This window comes from Bactrocera tryoni, chromosome 1 (assembly GCF_016617805.1).
Source record: "Bactrocera tryoni isolate S06 chromosome 1, CSIRO_BtryS06_freeze2, whole genome shotgun sequence".
Taxonomy (NCBI): Eukaryota; Metazoa; Arthropoda; class Insecta; order Diptera; family Tephritidae; genus Bactrocera; species Bactrocera tryoni.
Window position 1 is genome coordinate 46,477,449 of NC_052499.1, and position 26,661 is coordinate 46,504,109.

The 26,661-nt window shown below is 33.9% G+C and overlaps 1 protein-coding gene across 7 annotated transcripts in view; it reads right to left on the minus strand.

Annotated features, from left to right (window-relative positions):
* The window catches only part of LOC120766559 (tyrosine-protein phosphatase 99A), a 531,852-nt gene that overhangs the window by 3,984 nt on the left and 501,207 nt on the right, over positions 1-26,661 (minus strand). For 5 of the 7 annotated variants that reach the window (XM_040092152.1, XM_040092151.1, XM_040092145.1 and 2 more), the window contains 5 exons: positions 3,166-3,452; positions 2,753-3,102; positions 2,527-2,693; positions 1,896-2,451; positions 1,569-1,837 (listed from right to left, as the gene is read on the minus strand). In XM_040092152.1, coding sequence (XP_039948086.1) covers positions 1,569-1,837; positions 1,896-2,451; positions 2,527-2,693; positions 2,753-3,102; positions 3,166-3,452 — 1,629 coding nt within the window. The remainder of the gene's footprint in view (positions 1-1,568; positions 1,838-1,895; positions 2,452-2,526; positions 2,694-2,752; positions 3,103-3,165; positions 3,453-26,661) is intronic. The other 2 variants (XM_040092146.1, XM_040092150.1) reach the window with 1 other exon arrangement.

Below are 26,661 nucleotides of genomic sequence, written 5' to 3' on the forward strand. Positions count from 1 at the left end.
TCACTGTAGCTTGGAAAATACCCTTGAAAAGAGGATCGATACACATCACCTCTTCGTCGATTACAAAGCTGCTTTTGACAGTATGAAAAGGAGCTGCCTTTATGCCGCTATGTCCGAATTTGGTATCCCCGCAAAAGTAATAAGGCTATGTAAACTGACGCTGAGCAATACCAAAAGCTCCGTCACGATCGGGAAGGACCTATCCGAGCAGTTCATTATTAAATAAGGTTTCAGAGAAGGCGACATCCTATATCTACTGCTGCAGATAATAATTCGGGCTCTAGAGCTGAATCGAGAAGGTACAATCTTTTATAAGAGCCACATATTAATATTGATATCATTGGCCATAACAACCGCGCCGTTAGTTCTGCTTTCTCCAGACTGGATAAGGAAGCAAAGAAAAGCGGTCTGGCAGTGAACGAGGGTTAGACGAAATATCTCCTGTCATCAAACAAACATTCGTCGCACTCGCGACTAGGCTCCCTCGTCACTGTTGGCAGTCATATCTTCGAAGTTGTAGATAAATTTGTCTATCTTGGAACCAGCATTAACATCAACAACAATGTCAGCCTCGAAATCCAACGCGGAATAACCCATGACAACCGGTGTTACTTTGGATTGAGTAGGCAATTGAGAAGTAAAGTCTTCTCTCGACGAACAGGAATCAAATTCTATAAGTCACTTATCAATTCCGTCCTGCTATATGGTGCAGAGGCATGGACGATGACATCTGATGAGTCGGCGTTATGAGTTTTCGAAAGGTAGTTTTTGGTCCTTTGTGCATTGACAACGGCAAATACCACAATCGATGGAACGATGAGCTGTACGAGATATACGACGATATAATACTACAATGGCTAAGCTCATGTCGTCCGAATGGATGAAAACACTCCAGCTGTGAGATTATTTGACACAGTACTCTCCGGGGGAAGCAGAAGAAGAGGAAGACCTCCACTGCGTTGGAAAGACCAGGTGGAGAAGGACCTGGCTAAACTTGGAATCTCCAATTGGCGCCAAAAAGCGAAAAGGAAGATCGACTGGCGCGCTGTTTTAAACTCGTCTATAAGCGCGTAAGTGTATAATATAATAAGTGTCTACGCCAATAAAGAAGTAGAAGAAGATTTCATTATGCCAGGTTATATGATTTATACCAATTTTTTGTTTGATTCGCTGCACTGCAAGATGAATTATCAGCACTGTCTGATTAACATCTGGCTTATGGTAATTTGCAGCAGCGTTTCCCATAAATTAAATGTTCTGTGGCCCGCTAGCTCAATACCTTAGCAATAACAAATTTTTCAGTGTGTTACGTTACCGAAACAGACTGAAGAGAATTATGTAAATATTAAAAGCCTAAAGGTTTTGTGGTTAAGCCACCTCTTGCGCACATACTACTACAAAAGCAAGTTCAATAATTCAACTGCAATTCTCACTATATTAGAGTGTCACGAGCATAAATATATCTAAATATTGGCTGAAGAGTGATTCTACATTTATTTCTGTGATACAGTGTGCTCAGAAGGCTTCATCGAGTTTATATAAATATACTGCGCTTATTGAAGTCTTACCTATCCACAACGACGATTGGTCCATTGCGATAATCGGCACAACGTTCGTGTACATCAACAATGAAATCGTAAATACTCTTCGGATTCGTCATCTCCGGCCAACTGGGACAGTGTAGCATTTTCACATTTAGCTCGTAATCATCTTGTATCGATTGTATGACAAAATCACGACTAACATAATCGCTTTTGTTCGTTTTACGTAGAAATTTGACGCGATAGTAATCGCTTTCGATGGGTTGCGTGTCATCTGGCCAAAATTGTGCGAAATTCTGCAAAGCGAGATAGTATAGTATAGTATAGTAAAATAAACTCCAGCTAAGAACTTACAATCTCGTCCAGCGACGACAGCAGTACAATTGTCTGCGCATTATGGTCCCACACCATTTGCCAGAAGTCTTTCATGGTATGCGACATCGGATGCTGTGTGACGATGAAGTCACGTAAACGCCGAAAACCGTGGAGCCACGACGCATTTATATAATCGCTACCCTCCTCGCCCGGTTTGGGCGTCAGATGGACACGACTACTCTCAATGGGGAATATGGCACCACGATTTTTCACCGAATTCACCTGCTTCATCGCAGATGCAATGTGTATGTCTTTCGTTTGGAATTGTATAATATTTTTGTACTGCTGCTCCAGATATGGTGTGCAGTTCTTCAGTTCTTCGATTTGCTCGGTACGCAAATTTGTTTCGCCCGAAGCAATCGCCTCGACGAGCGCATCGTGTATGAATATATATTGCTCCTCGGTTTGTACGAGGAAATTACGCTGTATGCGTATGTGTCGTAAGAAACCGAATACGTTTACGACTAATTTCTGTTGTATTTGCTTAAGCATGGCGTCCAAGACGATGTAGGTGCCGGTACGACCAACACCGGCACTACGAGCGCGCAATAGAAATAAATAATAAAAATTGTAGTAGATTCTGATTGGTTTTATATAGAAGCGTACTCACCTGCAGTGCACCACAATGGGACCCGCATCGTCCGGATTCGCAGCGGAGGATTTCTTCACAAAGTCCAACACTGGCAGTGGATGATCGGGTGTGCCGTGATCGGGCCAATTTGTGTAGTGGTACTGATACACAATTTTCTCCGCATTGCATTGCTTCTTTTTCTTTAACTATAGAATATATTAAAATCTAATTTGAGCGAAAGAACTTTCAAGCGTTGTGTTCATACCTGTTTTACCTTCAAGTGCTTGATTTGTAGCGTACGCACAGTGTAGGTGGACATAACCTCCTCATCGACCATTTTCACTTGTATAACACCATAGGTCTCGACGCCGTCCTTCGGCCAATACATATCGCATTTTCGACGACCGCGCTCCACTAAATTGGTAATCATAACAATTATGGACACACGCTGCTCCCAAATCATGCGCCAGAAGCAGTCGAATGTGTCTGGCAGTGGACCCTGCGTGCCGATGAAGGCGCGCGATTTCTGATAGCCATCAATGAAATTGGCATTAATGTAGTCAAGATTCTTTTTCTGTCCGGGCGTGGGATGCAGGTGTACGCGACTGTGATCGTCTGTGTGTTAGAAAGAAGTATGTAGTTTTGTTTACTTCATAAGAGTTAAATATTGCGACTTACAGGCTGTTATATTGAGATAGCGATTCTTGCGCTTGTTCTCTGGATGCTGGGAATGTTCGCAGGGTAAATCATCAATCGATTCGTTTTGGATCGCCTCGTATTCGCGACTAAAGCCGATATCGCCGTCGGCATGCAGCGAGGCCACATGCTTGGCGAATTCATTGACCGGCACAGCGGCGCGTATCTCACCGGCCACCTCGACGGGTGCCTCCCAGTCGACTTGCGGCAAGTTGGGATGGTGTGGCGGGTCGTCCAAGTAGTAGTAGGCGGCATGGAAGCATTTCCTGCTGGAAGAAAGAAAATGGCGAGTAGACAAAAAGTGTTAAAATTATTTAAATTATTTAGGCGATTCTAATGTAAAAGTAATTATTAATGTTCTTAGTAATATATTTTTATTTTATATTTATTTTTTTACAATTTCTAGCGGTTGAAATATTTCAACTCAAGAAATAATAAACCAGAAGAATGAAATGATAGTTTATGTTGAATCACACTACTGTCCAAGAAATACTTTGCCTCTTACATTCAGATGAATCGGATTCGGTATTTCGTTTTGACCTCACGTGGAAAACTACGTGTCTGCGGATTTTAGAAAAATGCAAAAGAGCAATATCGGTCGGTGATTTGACTCTCTGTCAAAAAAGAAATCGCTACGTGGCATCACAGCAGACTTAAATGCTATATACGGTGATGGCTACCATGGAGAATAACGGGACAAAAGTTTACAACCTCATATTAACAGACTGCCGACTGCTCAAAAACCTCGGACAAAAAGCGCAACCGTCCGCCCCGCAGTGTGTGACGCTATTTAAGCGTAATCCCGAAAGAGTTTCTGCGTAGTTTTGTTATCACTGACAAAATATGGATCCACTGGTGTACGCCAAATTCCAAGGAACAGTCGAAACAGTGGACTTCACCGGTCGAACGTTCACTGAAAAAAGACGAACACTAGCTTATAAACCAGAAAGTGGATGTCCGCCGTTTTTGGGGCTCATAAGGTGTGAATTTCTTGAACAAGGCCAAAACTGACTCTATTATGTAGAAATATTGGGTAAATTTAGGTACTGAATTGCAGAAAAAACCGTTCCATTTGGCGAAGAAAAAAGTGCGCTTTTGCACTTCTGCCAACGACACTACCGGATAGCTCGAACTAGCTTATAACCTGCTACCTCATTCACGGTACACTTCAGATTTGGCCAAGCGTTATATTTTTTGGTTCCAAACTTGAAAAAGTCACGGCCGGAAGGAAATATGTGTCAAATAAGAAAGTGTTTGCCGTCACGGCTTTCTTTGAAGATCTCCAGAAAACATACATATCTCTTAGACCAGTTAAAAATTTTTGTTGCAGAATCGCTGCATTAAGTCTAACGATTTAAATCTGAAGTACACAATTTTCATATTGGTACTCGATAGCACAGACTGTAGGAACATTATGGCAATACTAACCGGTCACTGTCTGATGGCGACACACGCCCGCAAAATGGAGCTGACAGACCGAGAAGACTGCAGGAAATACCTAGAGCAGGGCAGCAGGGAAACAATGGAGCATCTCTTGTGCACTTGTCCCGCATTGGCAAGACTACGCTGTAAGCAGCTGGGGTCCCCACAATATTAGCCTGCCAAAATAAACTAACCTAACGATCTAAGAGGATATTATGTTGAGAAAATATATCAGAATTTTTCAAACATTTTCGACTTAATTTGTAAGCTGAATAAATATGAGACCAGTCACCTATTTAAGACCGAGTTTTCGTCTCTTGGCCTTACTTCGATCATTCTGGAAATTTGGCCTAAAAATATTGGAGTGCCAACATCCTGCACTCAACGCACTCCTGAAGTGAATAACCTCTACTCATGTTTATTATACTCATATTATGTAAGTACGAATACACAAATTGATTGATAATTATCGGTGTGTCTGTGATTTCTTTTATCTTTATGTGAGTAATTGTGTTTGTTTTTGCACTCAAATCGATTTGTATGATTCTTTTTTAATTAATTGCTTATGCGCGAGGTTAATGTTTATTATTTATATTGCGACTGAAAGGCTTTGAGTGTCTTGTGCAATTTCATAAGTAGCCAATAAGGCAATGAACCAATAAAGGCTTGACTTAGTTTATTAACCGTAATATTTAAAATAATAAAAAAAGTAACGCGGTAGATATGTATTTGCGCAAGCTATACACTTACATATAGACTTTGATAGCTGTACTTAGAGCAGATTAAATGACATTAAATTGCCTGTAGAGCTGCAAGTGCGCCTCAACAAATGCTGCCATTCAGCGAAATATCATAAAATAAAATATATATATATATGTATGTATGTAATGGAGTGTATGTGTTTCGGTGTTTGTGCAGCCACCTGTTTGCCAGTGCGCTAATGATGGGCAAACGCACGCAAAAAAATATTAAAAATCATACTTGGGGCATCTAAGTAGTAGCTGAATGCATATAACTGTATAAATATTAAGGGGGTATTCTGGTCTAGAAATTAACAAAAAAACGAAATTTTTTTTTTATGTTTTCAAAGTTTAACTATTCAAGAATATGTGTACAGTAGGATTTTTCAAAATTCAAATTATTTTCGGAGATATAGGCATTCTTCGGACCCGGCATCCAAACTGGTTCGGCCGGAACTAATCGAACAAAAGACTTTACGCGAAACTTTAAACGCGTTTTTCTCAAAACTGACTTTTTCGGAACGATACCCACGATTTCTCAGGTTCTACCTGACCGATTGACTTAAAATTTTTATAGAGTCTTCTTTATAGGCTTGTCTATGGCTGGAACTAGCCCCATCACCAAATTTTAATTTTTATTATTTTTAAAAAATTCGAAATAGTCAGAAAAAGTGATCCAAAAAAACTTTTTTTTAGGCAGTCGCCATTTTGTGAAATTTTTTTTTTACCATTTTTCCGTAGTTCCGGCCATTGCGACATTATTCTAGATTAATAATCTTTTTTTTTTTGGTTTCAGATAACTAGGAGGGTTGAAATCATGGGTATGGTCACGTGGAAATTTTTAGAGACCCCCCACTTCGTCAGCTCATAATTTTTTAAATTTTTTACTTTTTTTAGTTTTTAATTTTTTTCTGCACTTTTCTAAAAATAAAAAATAAATAATAAAAAAATTTATAGTAAAAATATTAATTGCCTTTTTTTACGACACTTTAAAAAATACCTGAAATGCATGCTTCTAGACCAGAATACCCCCTTAATGTATGTAAGCATAACGGTTTGTATATATTAAGTTGTGGTGAGTTACTAGAACACAAAGCTGGCTGAATAAATGCGCTTTTAGCAAATGAAGTGTAATTTTTTATAATCTGAATTGAAATAGCAGCGTTGAGATACAAGAGATGAGCAAAAACAAGGAACAAAACAAAAAGCAACAACAAAAAGCTGAATAAAAATGTATAAACGCAATTATTGGGTAAAGCGCTCCCTAAGCACTCAATTAAATGAGGGAGAAAAGCGCTGATAATGTGGAAAGTGGATTGAATGGCGTTTCATATTTTTTTAATAATCTTTTTTCAGCAAGCGCATAGCATAGAAATAAATGAAAAAATAGTTGCAATTAGTGTAGTTCAATTTTTATAATGCCCACAATGCGCATTATATTTCCCATTCATGTAAAAGTCATTATGCGCTAAAATGGTGTAACGGTGTAAGCTGCAAATTAGACCAGAACGAAATAGGACTCGCGAGGATTCAGACAGGGTGCGCCAGAGTGATAACCAACCACCAGCGCCACCAACAAAATGCTCAAATTAATATTGCTGATTTATTGTGCTGCTTAAAATTTGCCTAATTCCTCATGTCATTGTGCGTGTGTGTGTGTGTGTGTGCGTGTGCTATGTAAGCCGAGTTGAAGCCGTTTTTTGGGCTTGACAATTTGATTATGTTAATTATGGGTTGACGTTTTCCAAGCAGCCATTTTTGCTACACTCACTGTAATTAAGTAATAAAAATTACTAAATGTAGAGCAGCCATTAGATTTTTAGCTCATTACAAGCGCCAAAGCGGGCGTATTAAACCTGAGAGAGTACACTAATTTGACAGGCATACATAATGGTTTCTGCTGACTTCCGGTGCAGGCATATATATTTAAAATATGAAATGATACTTATAATTACTTCCTTTTTGTTAGATGTTTCAGCTGGATAACTATGTGTGTGTCTGTCAAATAAAATTTGAGAAATGCTCTAAAGGTGGCGCATGTGCATGGATCACTAATGAATTCCGTTAGTTTATAGTGGAGTTCAAGTTTAAATTGTACTTCAAAGTTTTTACAGTTAATTTATATTACTTTTAATGATGTTTGCAAGGCATTAATAATCTTAAGTTTAATATTTATAGCACGTTGTTTATGTTTTATAGTTGTCATTGACTGAATGTTACTCATGCGACATGGCGCACCTTCTACATATACAGCTGTTGACAGCTAATTAGAAACGCTCCCTTTTTTGTAGGTGGCTGATGAGTATATTGATACAAATTTTTAATATACCGTTATTTATATTCCTAAAAGTCTTGCATTCTTCGTGTTGCTCTATTTACTACCAAATTCACTTAGTTTTTTAGTTGTCAAGTTAAAGTTCTTTTATTTTTTCCCCAAAAAGCAAATGCGTTACGATTTATAAGGTGAATTAAGTGCGACAGCTAATTAGAAACAGTTGTTTAAGGAATTAAAATTCCTCAAGATGTCAATTTTTACAAATAATATTATTGATTTCTGGTAAGGGTGTGTTTCAAAGTTCTGGTTTAAAATATATTAAAATAATGGGTTGTCAAAAAAGTCTTGTGGTATTTTTATTGATTTTTTTTATTTTATTGAAATTGAAATGAATTTTTGATGACTCATGCCCAGCTCTTGACCGATGCTATGGCTGCTACCATGCCGGTTTCTTTCGAGCAATTCAGCGATTTTATCGCAATTTTCGACGACAGGCCTTCCGGAGCGTGGCGCACCATCGACCACCTCTACACCAGAACGAAAACGTTGAAACCATCGTTGTGCGGTGGAAATGGAAACTGTATCGGGTCCATAAACTGCACAAATTTTATTGGCGGCTTGAGATGCATTTTTGCCTTTATCGTAGTAGTACTGTAAAATATGCCGTATTTTCTCTTTATTTTGCTCCATGTTTGCGACGCTATAACTCACGAACGACTTAAACAAAACGACAATCAATCAAACACGTGTTAGCGCGTGAAATGAGCTTTCCAAAAAGATATAGCATGAGCCGATGCGACGAATAAAACTAGAACTACGCGCTTTCAGCGCCAACTAGTGAAAATACCGCAAGACTTTTTTGACAACCTAATAGATATATTATTCAAGTTTATTAATGAGGATAAGCTGCAGCTGTACACCTGCCTTACGTAGTTACATTTTTGACTTTCGTCATTCTGGAAAGACGTACAAACATTTTCGAATCAGGTCAAATGCTCAAAAGAAATTGTTTTCAATGCCCATAAGCATTGACGGTATTTTTTCCTGGAATGGTATAGGTTCGCTCCATATGACTGATGGAATTTTAAATAAGAAGAAATATGTCGACATGCTGAAAAATTTCATTCTGCCATGGACTAAGGACAATTTGCCTGTTATATGGAAATTCCAACAAAATAACAATCCAAAGCACACGGCAAATTCCAGGAATGTTTTGAAGTGGCCTGAAGAGAACACATCTGGGTCGATGTCAAAAAAGCTGTAGGTATCAAAAATATCACAAATATAGATGTTATTTTTGATGAAATTAGGACGGCATGTCAAGCAACACTAGTGGTGCGCTGTCAGAGTCTTATAACGTCAATTCGCAGTGGATGTGAAGCAGTATTAAAGTAAAATGGTTAAGCAACAGAATACTAACTGAAAGTAAGCAATATTTTTTAATAGCAGAAAACGGTAAAAATATGTGATTTATTCGAAAATAGTTTCATTTACTTCAAAATAAGTCGCATTTCTAATTAGCTGTCAACAGCTGTATATGTATATAATTTAATAATTTTTTAATAATTTATTATAGTGCTAGATTTTGGTTTTAAAACTAATAAGCGCCAAAGTTCGTAAATAAATCAAAACTGATTAACTATTTCAATATTATCGCATTTAGTATAAATGTAGGTGACCTACATGGCGTATGAGTAACATAAAGAATAAACTTAATTTGGAAACTCTATGCAATAAATTTTAAATGCATACAAAAATGAAGGATTATTTGTCTTTTGGATGATAACATATACGAATATGTATTAATTAAAAAGTTTTTTATTGTGTTTGCTATGCCCAGAGCATACTAAAATTGTGGAGGGAATACTTCTTTAGGAGCATGCATCAGCTTCTTTGTAGAATATGGTCGAACGAACGCATGCAATTCACAAAAAGGGAGACCCCACAAACTGCGCCAACTAATGTGGGATAAGTCTCCTCAACATCGCTCTATCGAGCGTATTGTGTGAAAGATTATAGTCCACCGTCTACAAACTGATTGGACCTTATCAGTGTGGCCTCAGACCTGTTAAATCAACAACCGACCCGATATTCATCATGCGCCAAATCTGGGATGAGAGAATCGACACACACCACCTCTTTGTGATTTCAAAGCTGATTTTGACAACACGAAAAGAAGCAGCCTTTTTGATATGCCGATATGTCTCAATGTACTCCTGGAAAAAATAATTCGAGCTGCAGAACTTAATAGAGAAGGTACCATCTTTTACAAGAGTGTACAACTGCTGGCGTATGCTGATGATATTGATATCATTGGCCTCAACAACCGGGCGGTTAGTTCTGCTTTTTCTAGACTGGATAAGTAAGCGAAGCCAATGGGCTTGGTAGTGAACGCGGGCAAGACGAAATAGCTCGTCAAACAAATAGTGGTCGCACTCGTGATTAGGCTTCCACGTCACTGTTGGCAGTCATAGATCCGAATTCGTAGATAGTTTCGTCTATCTTGGCACCAGCACTAATATCAACAACAACGTCAGCCTCGCAGAATAACTCTTGCCAACAGGTGCTACTTTGTTCTTAATAGGTAATTGAGAAGTGAAGTCTCCTCTCGACAAATAAAGAAAGTTACTTATAATTCCCGTCCTGCTATATAGCAGAGAAAGGTTCTGCGTAAGCGGTGACTACGCCAATAAAAGAGAAGAAGAAGAAGTATCCAACTAGTCTGCGACTAGTGCTTTGGCTACTGTTATAACTCGTTGTCAAGCCACATGTTCAAGTACTTACGAAACATTTCATATTTAAAAGTTGGTAATACTATGACTAAGCTCGAGCACTAGAGTTGTGTGATAGCTGTTTTTTCGGAAGCGTTTAAATAATGCATAGCTTGACTCAACATTCAAATGTGCGTTACAAGCGCACACATACACGTACAGGGTCTTTGCAATGTGGCAAATTTCGCATTTAAATCGCTCTATATGTGCATACAGTTATGTACGCCGAAAAATGAAAGCTTAATGTGCATACTTAATCGCAGGTACGCACACACACATACACACGTATGAAAGTTTCTCTCGTTGCTAGTGTGTGTGTGTGTGTGTAGGTGGCTATGAATATTTTTGCATATGTTGTTGCTGTATTTGCATGTGCATATAAACGAGCGCAAAAAATCCACTTCCACACGCTGATCTGCATATCAGTTTGCCAAGTTGTAATTTAGCATAAAAATCGCTTTCATTTACTTTTTCCCCACCACTTGCCACTGCAGCGCAACGTTTTATCCTCACTCACACACACGCACACACACATGTGAATATGAGTTTTTCTAGCAATTTGCTTTTGTGTGGTGCTCGTCTCCGCTGAATATACTTTCATTCATATTTTGCATTTTAATTTGCGCCATTATTGTGCGCTTAAAAAATATTATACCTGTGCGTGTGTGTGTGACTGCTTGCAATGTAGCGCTGGCTGACAGATAAAGACGTTCGTCAATGCGCTTGGCTGTGTGTGTGTGTGTGTGGTGCTTGGTGAATTTTTGTCATTAGCATTTTTATTCCAAAAATTATGTTGTACTCAAAATTGGGCAACAAAAAATTGTAAGTAACAAGAAGCGGAGAAAGAATTGGAAATTTTAGATAATGCATACATATTAGACTTTAGAAGAGAGGGGTCAAAACAATCGATTACTATTTCTTCATTTAACACTCTAGAAAATTGGTGGCTAGACTCCTCAGGAAAATTCTCTTCAAGTAGGCTTTCTAAATGTTAATAGAATAGTCGTTGTTGTTGTTGTTTTTCTCTTTCCTATTTTATCCATATTATTGGAATGAAATTTTCATATCTCAGTTTCAATTATTTGAAAAAAAATATGTTCTTTCTTATATTTCTAGGAAATTGAATTCTCTACATTAAATGTACAACGAAGTTTGTAACACATAAAAGGAACGTCTGATAAATGTATGTTTATATGTATATAAGCTGAGTCGGTTTAGCCATGTGTGTCTGTCCATCCCTCAGTTTTTGAGATATCGAACTGAAATTTTGCTTACATAAATTTCTCTTGGCCAAACCGCCCGTATCGCACCACTACAGCATATAGCTGCCAAACAAACTGAGCGATGAAAACCAAGTCCTTGTATGGCAAACTTTTTTATTTGACAAGATATCTTCACGAAAATTTACTTGAATTATTTTCCAAAGTAACGGTATAATTTATATATAATATATATATAAAAATTGTTCAGATCAGATCGCTATAGCATATGGCTGCCATACAAGCTGGCCCATCAATATCAAGTTCAATTATGGAAACTTTTTCAAAAAAAAGATCCAATAAATAAAATAATATTAAAAAAAAATTGTGGACAATATTATAGCTTCATGTAATGTTTTTTTAACTTAACTTGTTTTCGTAAACTTAACTTCTTAAAGAAAAAAGTTTCTTTAAAAAAAGAAAAAAATTAATCAATTTTTTTAATCCACTCTACAACTTATTTAGGATTTTTATATATTGCTATATAAATTATAATTTATTGCTATACATATGTATCTACTTCATACAAGTAAATATGTTTAATTTATAATATTATTATATTCATATTTATAACTAATTACTTTTTGTGTCTCTTATTTCCTACACGGCCTCAACTCGTTGCACTTTATTTTGACAGATAAGAAGACGGTAAATGCAACTTGTGTTAAGAAATATAGCAGCTATCTCAGTGTTACCTCAGATTAATGATGAAATCATTTTATCATACAAATTAGTTCTGGGAAATATACAGTACAGCTCGCAAATGATTTTTAAATTATGAAGAAATACTCATTGATAAATATCATTAGCTTGATTGCAGCACTCATTTGGTTGCACCCGTTAAATAAATATAGTTGTTATGTAAATTTATTATAATTTGTTGCCTTACTGATTTACTTTTATACATTTTCCTCGGAAAAGTGACATTCATAATTTTAAACTGGTTTTCGTGTGTAAATCGGCGATTGAAAGCTACGAGACAAGTAGATGAAGGCTTAGAAATTTATAAAATATTAAATCGATTTGCGAAATTTATTTATATATGAACTTCTTAAAGCTCCAAACTTGTTCGTAGTGGTAATGTTGAATTAAATATTTTCTAAAGACAATTCTTATTGAATCTTTGAACTTTGACTCATATGGATTTCAGGAAATTTTTCGGAATAATAATGGAAAATCCTAATGTGTTGAGAAAAAAATTTTCTGGCAATATTTTAGTATTGGAATACACGATGAGCTGCTCAACTACCAAATGTTAAATTTATTAGAAAAAAAAAAATTACATACTTTATTTCTTCTTTTTTGCTTATATTTTTACGTGTAAAATATTTACAAAGAAAAAATGTAAAGTAAGGATATGCTAAAAGAATATTAAACTTGTAAACTATAGTTTTTGTAATATTTTATAGTTTTATTATTTTAAATTAACCAGTTTTATATTTTTTTTAAATTAGAGAAATTATTAAAAAAATTATTTAAAATTAATTTTAATTAATTTTTTTGTAATTTTAATTTTATTATTTTTTTTTAACGAATATAATTTTTTTATTTTTTAAATACTTTTTAAACAATTTTTAATTAAAACTCAGTTTATTTTTAATATTCTCCAGTAAAAGAATATTAAATTTGTAAATTTTTTTTAATATTTAAAATTTTCTAATTTTTGTATTTTTTGAAATAATTAAAAGAAACTTTGTAATAATAGAGTTTTACTTTTTTGAATTTTTTTTTATGTAAAATATTTTGTTGTTGTTGTTGTTTTTTTAATCAGAATTTCGCATTTGTTTATTTTTTATATACTTTTCTCTTATATTTTTTTTTTTATCAGAAGTGAATATGTTTCCAAATTTCTAAAGCAAGCTTTTATAGAAAAAATATTTAACTAATATGTTAATGGAACATTAAATTTGTTATAATATTTTAATTTTTGAGTTAATTAAAAACAATATGTAATAATACATTTATACTAATGGAAGATTTTTTTTTTGTATAAAACTTTTTATTAATTTAATTTTGTAACTTTTTAAAATTAAAAATTTTTTGGTAAAAAATTCGCTATTTTTAGTGTTTTAATAAAGCTATTATTTTAATTTTTTGAATAATAAATAAATGTGTAAAAATATACTTTTACTTAAATTATGGAGGTTTTTTTTATTTAATATTTTTTAAAATTTTTTTTTAATTATTATAATTAATATTTAAACTTTTTTTTAAACTATTATAATTAAATTTTGTTCGTAATTTTTAAAAATGTTTTTTTAGTTATTTTAATAAATTTTTTTTAAATTAATATTTTATTATTTGTTAACATATTTTTAACTTAAATTTAGTATATCTCTTTATATGCAATAAAGCAAGCTTTTATAAAAAAAATCAAACAGTACTTTATAATTTATATATACTATTCCTGTATTAGAACTTTTTTTAAGTGTAAGTCAAAGTAGGTTTATAAGAAAAACCATATTATTATCCAATTATCCACATACTAAAATTTTTTTCCCTTTAATAAATTAAGTAAAGCCCTCAAATGTATGCTATGGTTTTTAAGGCGTGCTAATAAAAAACTTAGCGATTTCAATAAAAAATATAGAAAAATTAAAAAATTCGCAAAATAAAAAAATTAACCAATGATCATCCAAATTACATCTCAAAAATTATTTTCACAAAGTAAAAAAAAAAACACACGCTTGAAGTGCAAATAAATAGCTCATATCTTCCCTTACTAGGTATTTCAGTTTACTTAGTGAAAGTGCACTAAGATACCGTTAGCAACATTGTTTCATTTGCAGTCATATTAGCGTGTCTAAGTTTTATTATTTTGCTGCTTAAACCCAAAGCCGTAGTAAGCTTATAATCTTTTAAGCTCAACAATTGATGAACTAATAACTGTTAAGCTGTTTAACAATGGAATCTAAACTTTTACTTCGCACCATTTGGCTTAAAGTTTCTTGAGGAAGCAAAGTTTTTACATAAATATTTATATAAGAATTATGAAAAAGATAAGAAGGCAAGCGCAAGCGGGTGGTTGGCGGTTAGTGACTGTGCGGGAGGAAATGTATGAGAAAACACAGGGTTAGGTGGAAAACTTAAAGCCATTTACCATTGCCAAATGAAAGTACATGAAAATGCATATTTCGGTTAGAGTTGAGGTTTTTCGATACTGCAGCAAGTATACATATACATACATATGTATATAGTATATAAATTTATACGCAAATCAAAGTAGTAATCTGCCGCAGTTTGCGGTTTTTGTGCTGGGAAGCGTCAATGTGGTTGTTTTTAGGAACTTCCAGTTGCCGGAAAAGTAAAATATTGGGTTTCAAGTATTTAGGTGTGGTATATAAAGAAATTGTTCTGCGGCTTGGGAGTACTTAAGGAAATCATACTTGTCAGCGATAAGTTTTGGAGATATAATACTTGGTTTATTTTATATGTATGTGTGTATGTAGAAAAGTAAGGAGCGCAATTTGCGCATAAATTCGTTCATATTTGTCTGCAATTCTTAACTAGTTTAGGGTTTCTTGGTATTAGATATCAGCTGATAGTTATAAGGAATAAGTGTGGGTCGCAGAGCATAATAAAGCTAAATTCTTTTCTATACTGATATACATATATGGAATGTTTCCATATTTTTTCATCTTTTAATATTAAATAATTAATTAATTAAAAAAAATATAAAAGAAAAATTAATTACTTAAAAACAAAAATAGAAAAAGAATTTAAAAGGCAATTTAATAAATTAATTTTTAAATGTACATTTTTAAAAGTTTCTTAAATTAAAAAAATAAATATTTTTAATTAAAATTAAATTAATTAAAATTTAAATTATTTAAAAAAAATTCATAATTTATTTTTTATTTCATAATTTAAATATTCCAAAAATTAAAACAAAATTAAACATTAATTAGAAGTTAAATACTTAAAAAAATATATACATATAGAGAAAAAAATTAAAATAATTTTTATTAAAAGAAAATATTTTTCGTAATTAATTTTTTTTATTATTTTAAAAATCTTTCATGATTTATTTTTTTATCATTATTTAAAAATTCAAAATTAAAAAATAATTAAGTACTTAATTAATTAAAAAAAAAATAAATTGAAAAAAATTAAAAACGTAAAAATTTAATAATATATTTTTTTAATTTCCCTATATGAAAAACAAAAATATTTTTCATGATTTTTTTTCATTATTTCAAAATTGCAAAAATTAAAAAAATATCAAATATTATAAAAATAATTTAAAAAAAATAGGAATAGCTGATATTTATAGGAGCTTTTTATAGTTTTAAAAGAATAAAGAAGAATTATGACAATTCTGGTGGGAGAATGTATAACAGCTGATATGTTTTGAATATTGAAAAAAAAACCTCTGTAGTATACTTTTTGGCTGACATACATACATATGTATATTAAATAATTTCTTAATTAACCACAAATCCCGCCATATACAGCACAATTTATGATAAATTAGGATGCATTTGAACCCTTTTAAGACATTTACGATTAAATTTTAATAAATGTAACACTTTCATAAACATTTCATTCCGAAAGTATGTAATGGTATGCAAAAAAAAATTTGCAAATAAAATTAGCAGTTTGCTTGGACATCAATATTTATTGCATTTCTAAAGGTTAAATAACCAATTTTTTATATTTTTGTTGATAAATTTTGTTGAGAAAAAATTAATTTAATTAAACTTTACAAAGATAATTATGAAGAAAATGCTGTTGCGCGCTTAAGTTGTTTTTAAGTTTACATATGTACATACATATGTTATATAGGAAAAGTAAAAAAGAAAATCTTCGGGAGGAATTTGAGCTTAAAACATTTTTCACGTCGCTTGTAAATGCCAAAGGGAAACCCTGTCGGTGCCGTATAAGATATATTAATATATGTGTATATAAACTGTCAGCGTGAAGAGCTGAGTCGATTTAGTCATGTCCATCTACCGATCGATCTGAAATTTTTTACACGTCCTTTTCTACCCAACAAGCTGCTCATTTGTCGGAACCGCCGATATCGGACACTATTCGCATAGCCCTTGTATGAAAAACTTTTTTATTCAACACGATATCTTCACAGAATTTTGTGCAGACTATTTTCCCATTCAACATTACAATTTCCAAAAATATTGTTCAGATCAGACCACTGTAGCATATAGCTGCCATACAAAGTGAACGATTAAAACATGAAATGCAACTAAGAAGTGTATTATTGTTTTTTTTTTAATTAATTCCATAAAAAAGGCTATTAATGACCACCCTAACTTCTTCAAACTTCCTTCACATTTCTTTACAATTAACAGTATTTTTTATTTACATTAAAAATACATACTCTCCAGTAATCATTTCCGAAGAATTACAAAAACGCATTAAAAAGCACTTTAATTAAATTTTTACAAGAAAACTTCCCCAGAAGATACGAAGAAAAGAATAACAATTGTTGTCGTTATCAGCGCCGGGCAAGGTAAGCGTTGGAACAAACATACATTTATATACATATATTTATGCGTATTTATATTTTGTATGTATAGATGAAAGTGAGTTAGCACACAGGTGTGTGTGTGTGTGTGTTGATATGCCTGATGTTAATATATTTTTATATGCTCAACATTCATACCTACAAGATAGCCGTAAACTTTTATCTACGCATATTGTCTGATATTTGTTGTTTATTTTTGTCTGTTATTTACACATATTAACACACATGCATGCATACATATGTATGTATATGGTATATGCAAATTATATGGAGAGATAACAAATCGTATGGAGAGAGAGACCGTGTGATTTTGCAAATGCGTATTTGATAACAAAACTCACGAAATATTGACATAATATTTTAGTTAGTGTAAGTATAAAGTATATATATATATATTATGTATATGCTTAAAAATTTCATAAATTATAAACTAATTTCACCAGCTATGCTTTTGAATGTCTTGTTTTGCTACCAAATTTTTTTTAGTTACTGCGCATTAAAGTTGTTGTTTTATTCTTAGAAAAATAACTAATTGCAAAAACAAAATTACGTAAATAGTGCTAATGACAAGTAAATAAGAATATAATTTTACAAACGTCAATACATAAGTATATATGTATGTATAGTACATTTGTACCTGACAACAATATGCAATAAGTAGATTCAGTTATATGTACATATACATACATATATAATATATACTTAATTATGTACATAACAATGCATTATATATACATACATATATGTATCTGTACATAATAATTTTCGAAAAATGCGCATTTTCGCAAATATACATACAAGTATTTGTATGCGAGTATTTATTTAGTTTGTTATCGCCAAGCAGCGATAAAGACTAAGCGCGTGTGCGTGTGTGTGCGAATGTAAGTGAAAATACATATATGCGATTTTTTCTAGTTTATTAAAAAAATAAATAGCTTATCATATCTGCTTGAGTTGCCTTAATTAATATTACAACTCTCTAACCCTACTTAGCGCGCACCCTTGCCTTAACGCGCTGTATTTAATATGGGTTAGCCCCACACCTGGCGTAATGTTGCCATGGAAATTTTATGATTTGATATAACAATATTCAGCTGAAGCTTTAATATCGGCATGCTAGCTAAAATAGCGTAGTTAAGAGGCACATTATTGACCGCTTCGCTGTCACGTGACACAAGTTAATATGTATGCGCTGCATTTAGTGGATATGAGTCACCGAAAAGTACATACAACTGCGCGATTTATTACCGGAGGAGCGGATATTTTAAATTGCCTTAGGAAATTGTGAAAATACTTGGAAGAGAGTGTATAAGTAAACGATAACTAATTCTGCCTGGTATCCCTGGAGGTAACTTCATCACAAAGGTGGAATTATGCGCGTACACAGGCAGGGATATACATATACATACATATGCATGTATGTAAATATATAATATGTTTTTAGCGGGGAAAACGTTCAGTCTCGTTCTGTTAATATGCTGCCGCATATAAAAGTCATATCAATTCGCTTTTTTATAATTATATAATCAATAAAGGCTTATTGCTTTGAAAAACTATAGGTAAATACACATATGTACATATATGTATATGTATGTATATTTTTATATGTTTATAATTGGATATATTTTCAATTGCCAATTACGAAATGTATGTCAGTGCTGATATCGATAAATACCAAATATTTTTTTTTTGTATGAAATCTAGATAGTATGAGAAATAACTATATAACCGTATAAGTTCCCACTGATATCGGAAAGTGTATTTTCAATGACTTTCGTTTGGTATTAATAACTTAATGATGAATTATGGCTATTAAAGGGTGCGCAGCAGAGCGTATCGTGTTATATATGATAGGCACAATCATTAATAAACGCAGATGGAGCGCCATTTAAAAGCGATCAGCGCAACTTAAAGCGGTCGACAGTAAAGCAAGATCATTTTAGGGCGTTAACCGGCTTACGAGTATAATTGAGCTTACAGAAGCAATTGTTGCACTTGAACGCCTTTATTAGACAGTTAATAGGGAAATTTGAATTTTAAAAATTAAGTCAAAAGCTTTTATTAAAAAAAACATATCAAAGAATTTTATTCTATTAATCTATCTATTATAACGTACTAATTATGGTTTAAAATACTATATATATAGCTTACATTTTGCCTAAAATACTTTGCATTATATGAAAAATATACACTTTCCTCACAAGTTCTAGTTAGTTCATATTCTGATATAAATTCAAATATATTTGAATAAAAAGGTAGTAATATATATGGCAATTAAATACAAACCCTAAAGGTATGTTATGTATAATTGACAATGATTATTTGATTTCTTAAAAAAATGGTGCGATAGTTCAATTTTAATTAAAGAATATTGAAGTAAGAGTATTGTAACATAGCTCAAGAGAGTGTTTGATAAGCCAGTGATTGACAATGCATCGAAATTGGTGTTTAACACTTTTATCATTAATACTATGTTTGGACCGACATTGAAAACATTTTGAAAACACATTTGTATGTTGTGAAATCTAAGTGGTTCGTACCGACAATGTGTGTTTTCGATGAGTTCTCACTGAGAACTATCAATAGCGGCATTCTCCTGCTCTTGCAAGATTGCAAGATTGCACGATGACACAAAACGCAAAAATCCTATACCGAAATTTGTAAGGCCAAGAGAGCACCCATTGCAGAATCTAGTCATATATGACGGCACGAAAATAAACGTGGGGTTTGTCTGACATATTTATAGCCATTGCAAATAATTTTCTGCGTGTGTTTGTTGTTGTGCCGTTGCATCAAGAGGAAAATGCTGCAATTTCTGCACCGTGCAAGGTTTTGCAAGAGCAAGAGAATTCCCCTAATATGAGAATACCAAGCGACATTTGTTTTTGTATATGGAATGTAAACAAATATCAAGTGACAATTTAGGGCCGGCAAAATATGTTATCCAAAAACATCGATTAAACTAGAGCAGGCACCGATTATAATGAGTAGTTTTCAGCTAAAACTGTGTTTTCGTTTGACAGATTTTACATGGACAAAAACACAAGTTTTCGTGCGAAAACCAGTTTTTCCCACGAAAACATGTTTTGAGTTAAGAAATCAGCTAGTATCTGTTATCGAGTGAATGTCAGACATTCCATGCTCTATTGAAGCAGTTTTAAAAAATACCAAAAAATATTTAATAAAAACATTTATAAAATATAGCAATATAATGATCTGAAGCCAATTCTCATTTAGCTATAAATTTATAAAATAAATTTTATTTATTATTTTTTTTAATCTACTCTTTTTTCTCCCTTTTGTAATCTCTTATCTGTGTTTAGTCTAGTAAAGTCTGCATAGATGTGTTTGCAGGTTTAGTGAGCACCCATGGCATTTACATAATACATAATAATAGTAATTGATGACAAAATTAATTCAAAATTCTACGGCTGAGCAACGACAATGTTATAGTTTTATGCTCTAATAAGCGCATTATGACCCTTAGAGTGCCAGACACAAAAAAAAAGCAAAAAAAAAACGAAAAAACAAAACACAAAAGCTAATGAAATGCAAAAAATTAAAAAACAACAAGCAACAAAAGAATATTTGTATGTAAAAATATAAAATTGGGTAAAAACAAAACTCAAAAGCTAACCAGAAAACAAAAAAAAAATATATAAAAAAATAAAAGCTTAATGTATGTAAGAATAAACAATTGGGTAAAAACAAACAAAAGCAAAACAAGAAGAACAAAAAAAAACTAAAAATACAATTAATAAAAAAAATCAACAAAAGCATAATTATGTATATGTAAGAATAAAAAATTGCGCAAAAAATATATATGTATGTAAATTTAGGAGTACATGCGCACTCAGGCGGGCAATGAACGACACACTTACGTGAACCAATTTCCGCGCTTCTTTTTCTTTTTATGCTGCGTAGCTTCTAAAACAGACGCACGTTTTTCCGTCATTTCGCGGCAGCAGCAAGTAAATTGCGAAGATTTGAATGAGTGTCTTACGTTGACTGCACTTGCGATGCTCAAAAACAGCAATTTATATATACACACATGTATGTATGTAAGGGCATATGGATGCAAAAATATTTAGGTTTCCGAGAGTAAATGCTTTGAGGTCTAATACATATTTTTGTATATTTTGTAACTTGAATTTGACTGCATATTTTTTGTATGCACTGTATACATTTTTGATAAGTATTTTTACGTTTTTGGTTTTTCAATATTTTGTATTTTGTTTTTAATTTTTTTCAAACTTTATTTTAATTTTTTTTTAAGTTCAGTTAATTTTTTTATGTTATTTTTTGTTTCAAATTAGTTGCACATTTTTTACATGCACTGTATGAACTATTTACGACAACTTTTATGCTTTTTTTAAATTAATTTAATTTTTTTATAATTAATATTTAATTTTTTTTTTCTCATTTTTCATTTCACTTTTGAAGTCTTTTATGCATTTTACCTTGCATAACACTTTTCCAACTGATATTTGCACCCTTATATATATAAATATATATGTACATACATATATAATATTTTTGGTTTTCTATTGCACTTGCATACAAAATTTAGAACAATTTTCTTCGGAAATTTTGTGTATTTTTACAGTGAAACATTGCGTCATTCGCACAACGTTGCACGCCCAGCAAACACTAACAATAACAATAACAGTGGGTAGTGAAAAACCCAGGCAACTCGCAGCGCTCGTATAAACAATAAATAAACAGCAAAGTTTACACGACGCGTTCACAATTCTAAATGCTGGCTGCCATTCGGCGAGCAAAAGCGAAAAGTCACATTCAGTTTCGTTGCATGTGTGCGAAAAAATCCACCCAAAAAAAAAACGGGAAAAAGATATAAACAAAAGCCACAGAACACGCAATAAACCAACAAATACAACAAAAAGTCAATATAATAGTAATAAACAGATGCACGTCAAGAAAGAAATGTGCGTACACACTTTTTACAACAACAATTTTGACTTTCGACGCCAAGTTGGGCGCGGACCACTGTGGGTGGCTTCGAGCGGCGGTCCTACAATTTGCGCCGTTTCTTTGTTGGTATATCTGACGAAAAGTGTGTCATTTATTACAAAAGTCAACACAGCACTAACACGCTCCCACTCGCGTATTCAAGTGTCACTACAAACGTCACTCAGACTCAGATGGTCAGGTAGTGTTACAACAAAGTGACAATTGGCGCGCACAAATATTATTATTAAGCGTAGAAGTTTTGATAGTGCACACGGCGCAAATTTCAATTGTTAACTAATAAGCACGATAAAGATTTGAGAAACGATCACCAGTGGCTGCGGTGTCTCGCTAGCTGATTATCAGCGGACCAGAAAATTGCTGAAGAAAAGAGCGGACCGGCTGGGAGCTTGTGAGAAAAGTGCGCCACTCATTATGCTCCCTATATTGGAGCATTAAGAAATGAGCACAACGAAATGATTACTTGAATATACCGCGATTAATAAAGATTTAGAGGCAGGGAGCAGGTGTGGGTGACTAAACTAACTGAAGAAGTTTGTTATTCCAATAAGACTATTCAATTACTTTACTACAAAGGTGCTAGAAATATTTATACAAGTATCTACATAAGTGTACGAGTGGTAAACGCTCTTATTCTCGTACTGACGTACATTTAGTCACTCTCACGACAGCGTTTGGTGCTCTTTGTTTCTGCTTGGCGGCGTGAAAAAATGCTTTGCTTGTCGGCTCGCTAAGTGTAAGAGTGTTCTCGTTTGTTTGTATACTCATGTAAGTTAATATGAATGACGTCAGTGGCATGGGAGGTGAACTGTTGGCGTTCGGGCGGCTCGTAAGATCAGCTGTCTCAAGAGAATGGAGGGCAATCCGCAAACAATGCTGCCGACTTGTTTGCTTTTTTGTTTACTTGAAACGTTTAACAATAGTTATTGTGGAGAATGAAATTTAATAAATATGTGTGCTATTTTGGGGAAATAATGGCTAAGAGAATGAAAATATATAAAAGAAAGATTAACTAGTATGTGTAAGTGTATAAGAAAGATAAAATAAATTCATACAAAACTGAAATGGGGACGAATCAATAAAGTAATGATTAGTTTCAATTATAAATGACAATAAAAAAAGGTTAAAGTGAAAAAAACAAGAAGAAATGTGCACCGAAGCTATAATACCCTTTGCAGTGACATTTTTCTATAGCACAAACTGAATAAATATGCTATAGAATCACGATCTGAAAAATCTCTTTGGAGATTGTCTCGCTGCCTTAGACAGAAATCTATGCCTAATTTCGTGTAGACATCTTGTCAAATCAAAATTTTCCACACAAGCATCTGATACCGATCGTTCAGTTTGTATATATGTATGCTATATTTGATCCGTTATGAGTAGCTTCTTGAAGAGAAAAAGTCATGCACAAAATTTCAAATCGATATTTCAAAATGGAGCGATTAGTTCGAGTGTATACAGGCCTAAAACTCTCCGCCATTAAATCCACAGCGACCATATTCACTAATTGGATGAAGGAGTACAGATTTGACCTCAATATTGTAGTCCATGGCGTTAAAATTTCGATTCTCAAAAACTCTAAGGTTTTAGGTGTGTCATTCGACAGCCTGTGCTCTTTCACTTCTTACACGAACGCGATTATTGCCAAAGTACGAAGCCGAAACAAAATCCTCAAGTCGCTAGCTGGCGGCACATGGGGAAAAGATAAAGAAACGTTGTTGGTAATCGGCCGCTGCTTAACTACGGCGCACCAATATGGTCGCCTGGATGCAGGGAAACGCAGACGAGTAAGAAGAATGGGATGCTTCTTGATGTATCTCATCGAACACCTGCACAGTGAAGCCCGCATGCTATCAGTTAAGGAGCATAATGAACTCCTCTACAGCAGTTTCTGCTGAGGTACTTTCGTAAAAATCATCCCGGCCTGTAGCGGAACCGTCTCTTAGGACTATCAAGAGGTCCTTCCTCAACTACGTCGGCGACATAAAACTATACGCCGACCAGACTTCGGACGCAACAAGCTTCAGACATGCAATGGCCGCAAATCACTGTGAAGCCATAAACACCTTCACCGGCTCTTTCTCAGTGAATGGGGTACACAGAGTCAAACTAGCACACATTGCAGACGACGAGCTCGAGTTATAGAGAGAATCGAGAGTAACCCTTGCGCAGCTTCGTTCTGGATACTTTAGCAGTATGACATATCAAATATATGTCCAGCGTGCAATGAGTCCCCGCATGACATTAATCACCTCTTTGCATATGAAGCTAACCCTACACATCTGACACCCCTATCTCTATGGTCTGACCCCAAATAGACCAACCCCGGAACGCAGTAAAGAAAATATGGCAGCCGTAGCTAAAAGTGTACACGAAGGCCTTAGAGAGTTTATTCGACGGCGTTCGCAACAACTCGGACTGACGTATAGAACGACTTTGCGCATTTTACTTAGAGATCTTAAATTGAAAGCGTACAAAATACAGCTTGTGCAAGAACTGAAGTTGCTAGATGTTCTTAAGCGATAACGCTTCGCTCTACAGGCACTTGAAAAGTTCAAAGAAGATCGACGCTTCATCATTTCAGGCTCAATTGATATGAACAATCAATCGGTTCGGTGTGGCTTGTTACAGCATCGGTCCACATTTTTTCAAAATGACGTCGGTGAGAACGTAACCGTCAATGGCGACCGTTATTAGTCATGATAACCGACTATTTGGTGCCTGAAATTGAAGCTCGTTATTTCGACAACATTTGGTTTCAACAAGACTTCATCACTTCCAATACAACGCATCAATTAATGGATTTATTGAGAGATCACTACGCATTGAGCAGATCATTTCACGTTTTGAGCCGGTCGATTGGCCACCAAGATCGGGTGTTATCATACCGTCAGAGTTTTTCCTGTGGCGACTTTTGAAGTCTGAAGTCTATGCAGACAATTCCGCTTCGTTTCAGGCCTTGAAGCAAAACATCACGCGTGTCATTCGCTTGTTACCAGTCGAAATGCTCGAACGAGTCATCGAAAATTGGACTCAACAGATGAAACATCAACGTTCGAATTTTCTTTGGAATTATAATAAGCATGGGGAATTAATGATAAAATTGAAGTTTCTGTGTTTTTTCTTTAAAAAAGTAGGGAACCTCGAACTGGATCATTCTTTAAAATTTCAAATCGATATCTCAAACAGTTTTTGAGTTACAGGCTTCCAAAGTGCAACCGGACACTTGACTTTATTTTCGACCTAGGACCTTTCGACCTTATAGTTCCTATCTTATAGTTTAACGTTATAGTTTAACTTTGCGCATTTATACCATATAGGGTAACACGCATTGTGTTTGACAAAATGATATGAGAAGTCAGATCTAACGAGAAATATTGCTAAAATAAAATTTTTTAAGTTTCAAACGAATAAGGAACACCTTAAACCAAATTTCCTTCATTAATGTAAGTCAGGCGGCTTAATTCTCCAACGAATATCTTAAATTTGCTAGCTTATTCCAATTGTGAGATTTAGCACAGTAAACAGTTATTCCTTTTTGAATCTTGTTATTATGTTATCATTTTCTTGTTTCATTGACATTCTTTCATTACAAATTCTACTATATTTGTTTCATTTACACGCTTTTTCTTCTGCTTAACTGAAGCTGTCAATGTCAATCTGTGTAAAGTCTTTTGCTTGTAAATTTGGACCAAACAGAAATTTTGCAGATATTCGTATTTTCACACAGTTCTTTAACTTTTCGCCGATATTTTTTTCACATACAGACACGCGCACTCACGAATATGTGCGCTTATATGTGTGAGTGCACATGTGTGCTACTTTGAGTTCCCAACTTTCGCAACTTTTTTGGCGCGCTTATCTCAAAGCAAGAATACTAAAAGTACCTCAAAAAAGGAAAAATATATGACAAACTTCTTTGATAAAAGTTGGGACTGTGGAAAAAATGTAATATTTACCACCTGAAATGGAAATGAAAAAGTTGGCAGCAGCCATTTTTGTGCAATGACGTGAAGAAAATAAAGTTGATTGGGTTTTGTTTTCGTTTTTGGTTTGTTTCTTTTGAGGTAAATAACTTTAAATGTAATATGCTTGATGAAGTGGTTACCGTTATAGGCATGTGGAAATGTCTGTATGAATGTATGGTTTTTAAATTTGTTCGGATATTGGCATATTAAAAGTAGTTGACAGTATTTTATAAATATAAGTGAAATTTCGAAAAATTTAAAAAAAATTTCGAATTAGAAAAAAAGTTTTACAAAATACGGGCTTTGATATTGACGTATCGAATTTTATTCTATATAAAGTGAATTTCACAACAAGCACATTGTGCCCCATCGACGTTCATGCCTATGCGAAAACACCACTTAAACGACTCGTAGCTGGTAGAAATCCTGGTGAGTCGGTCGGCTATGGTCAGGGATAGGAGGCTACTCCATTGTGCGTTCTCCTAGTGGATAGCTGGTCTTCAGAGGAGATTGGTTAGCGTTGGGCGACTATTATTTCATGCGTTGTCGTAATATCTTCTAGTGAG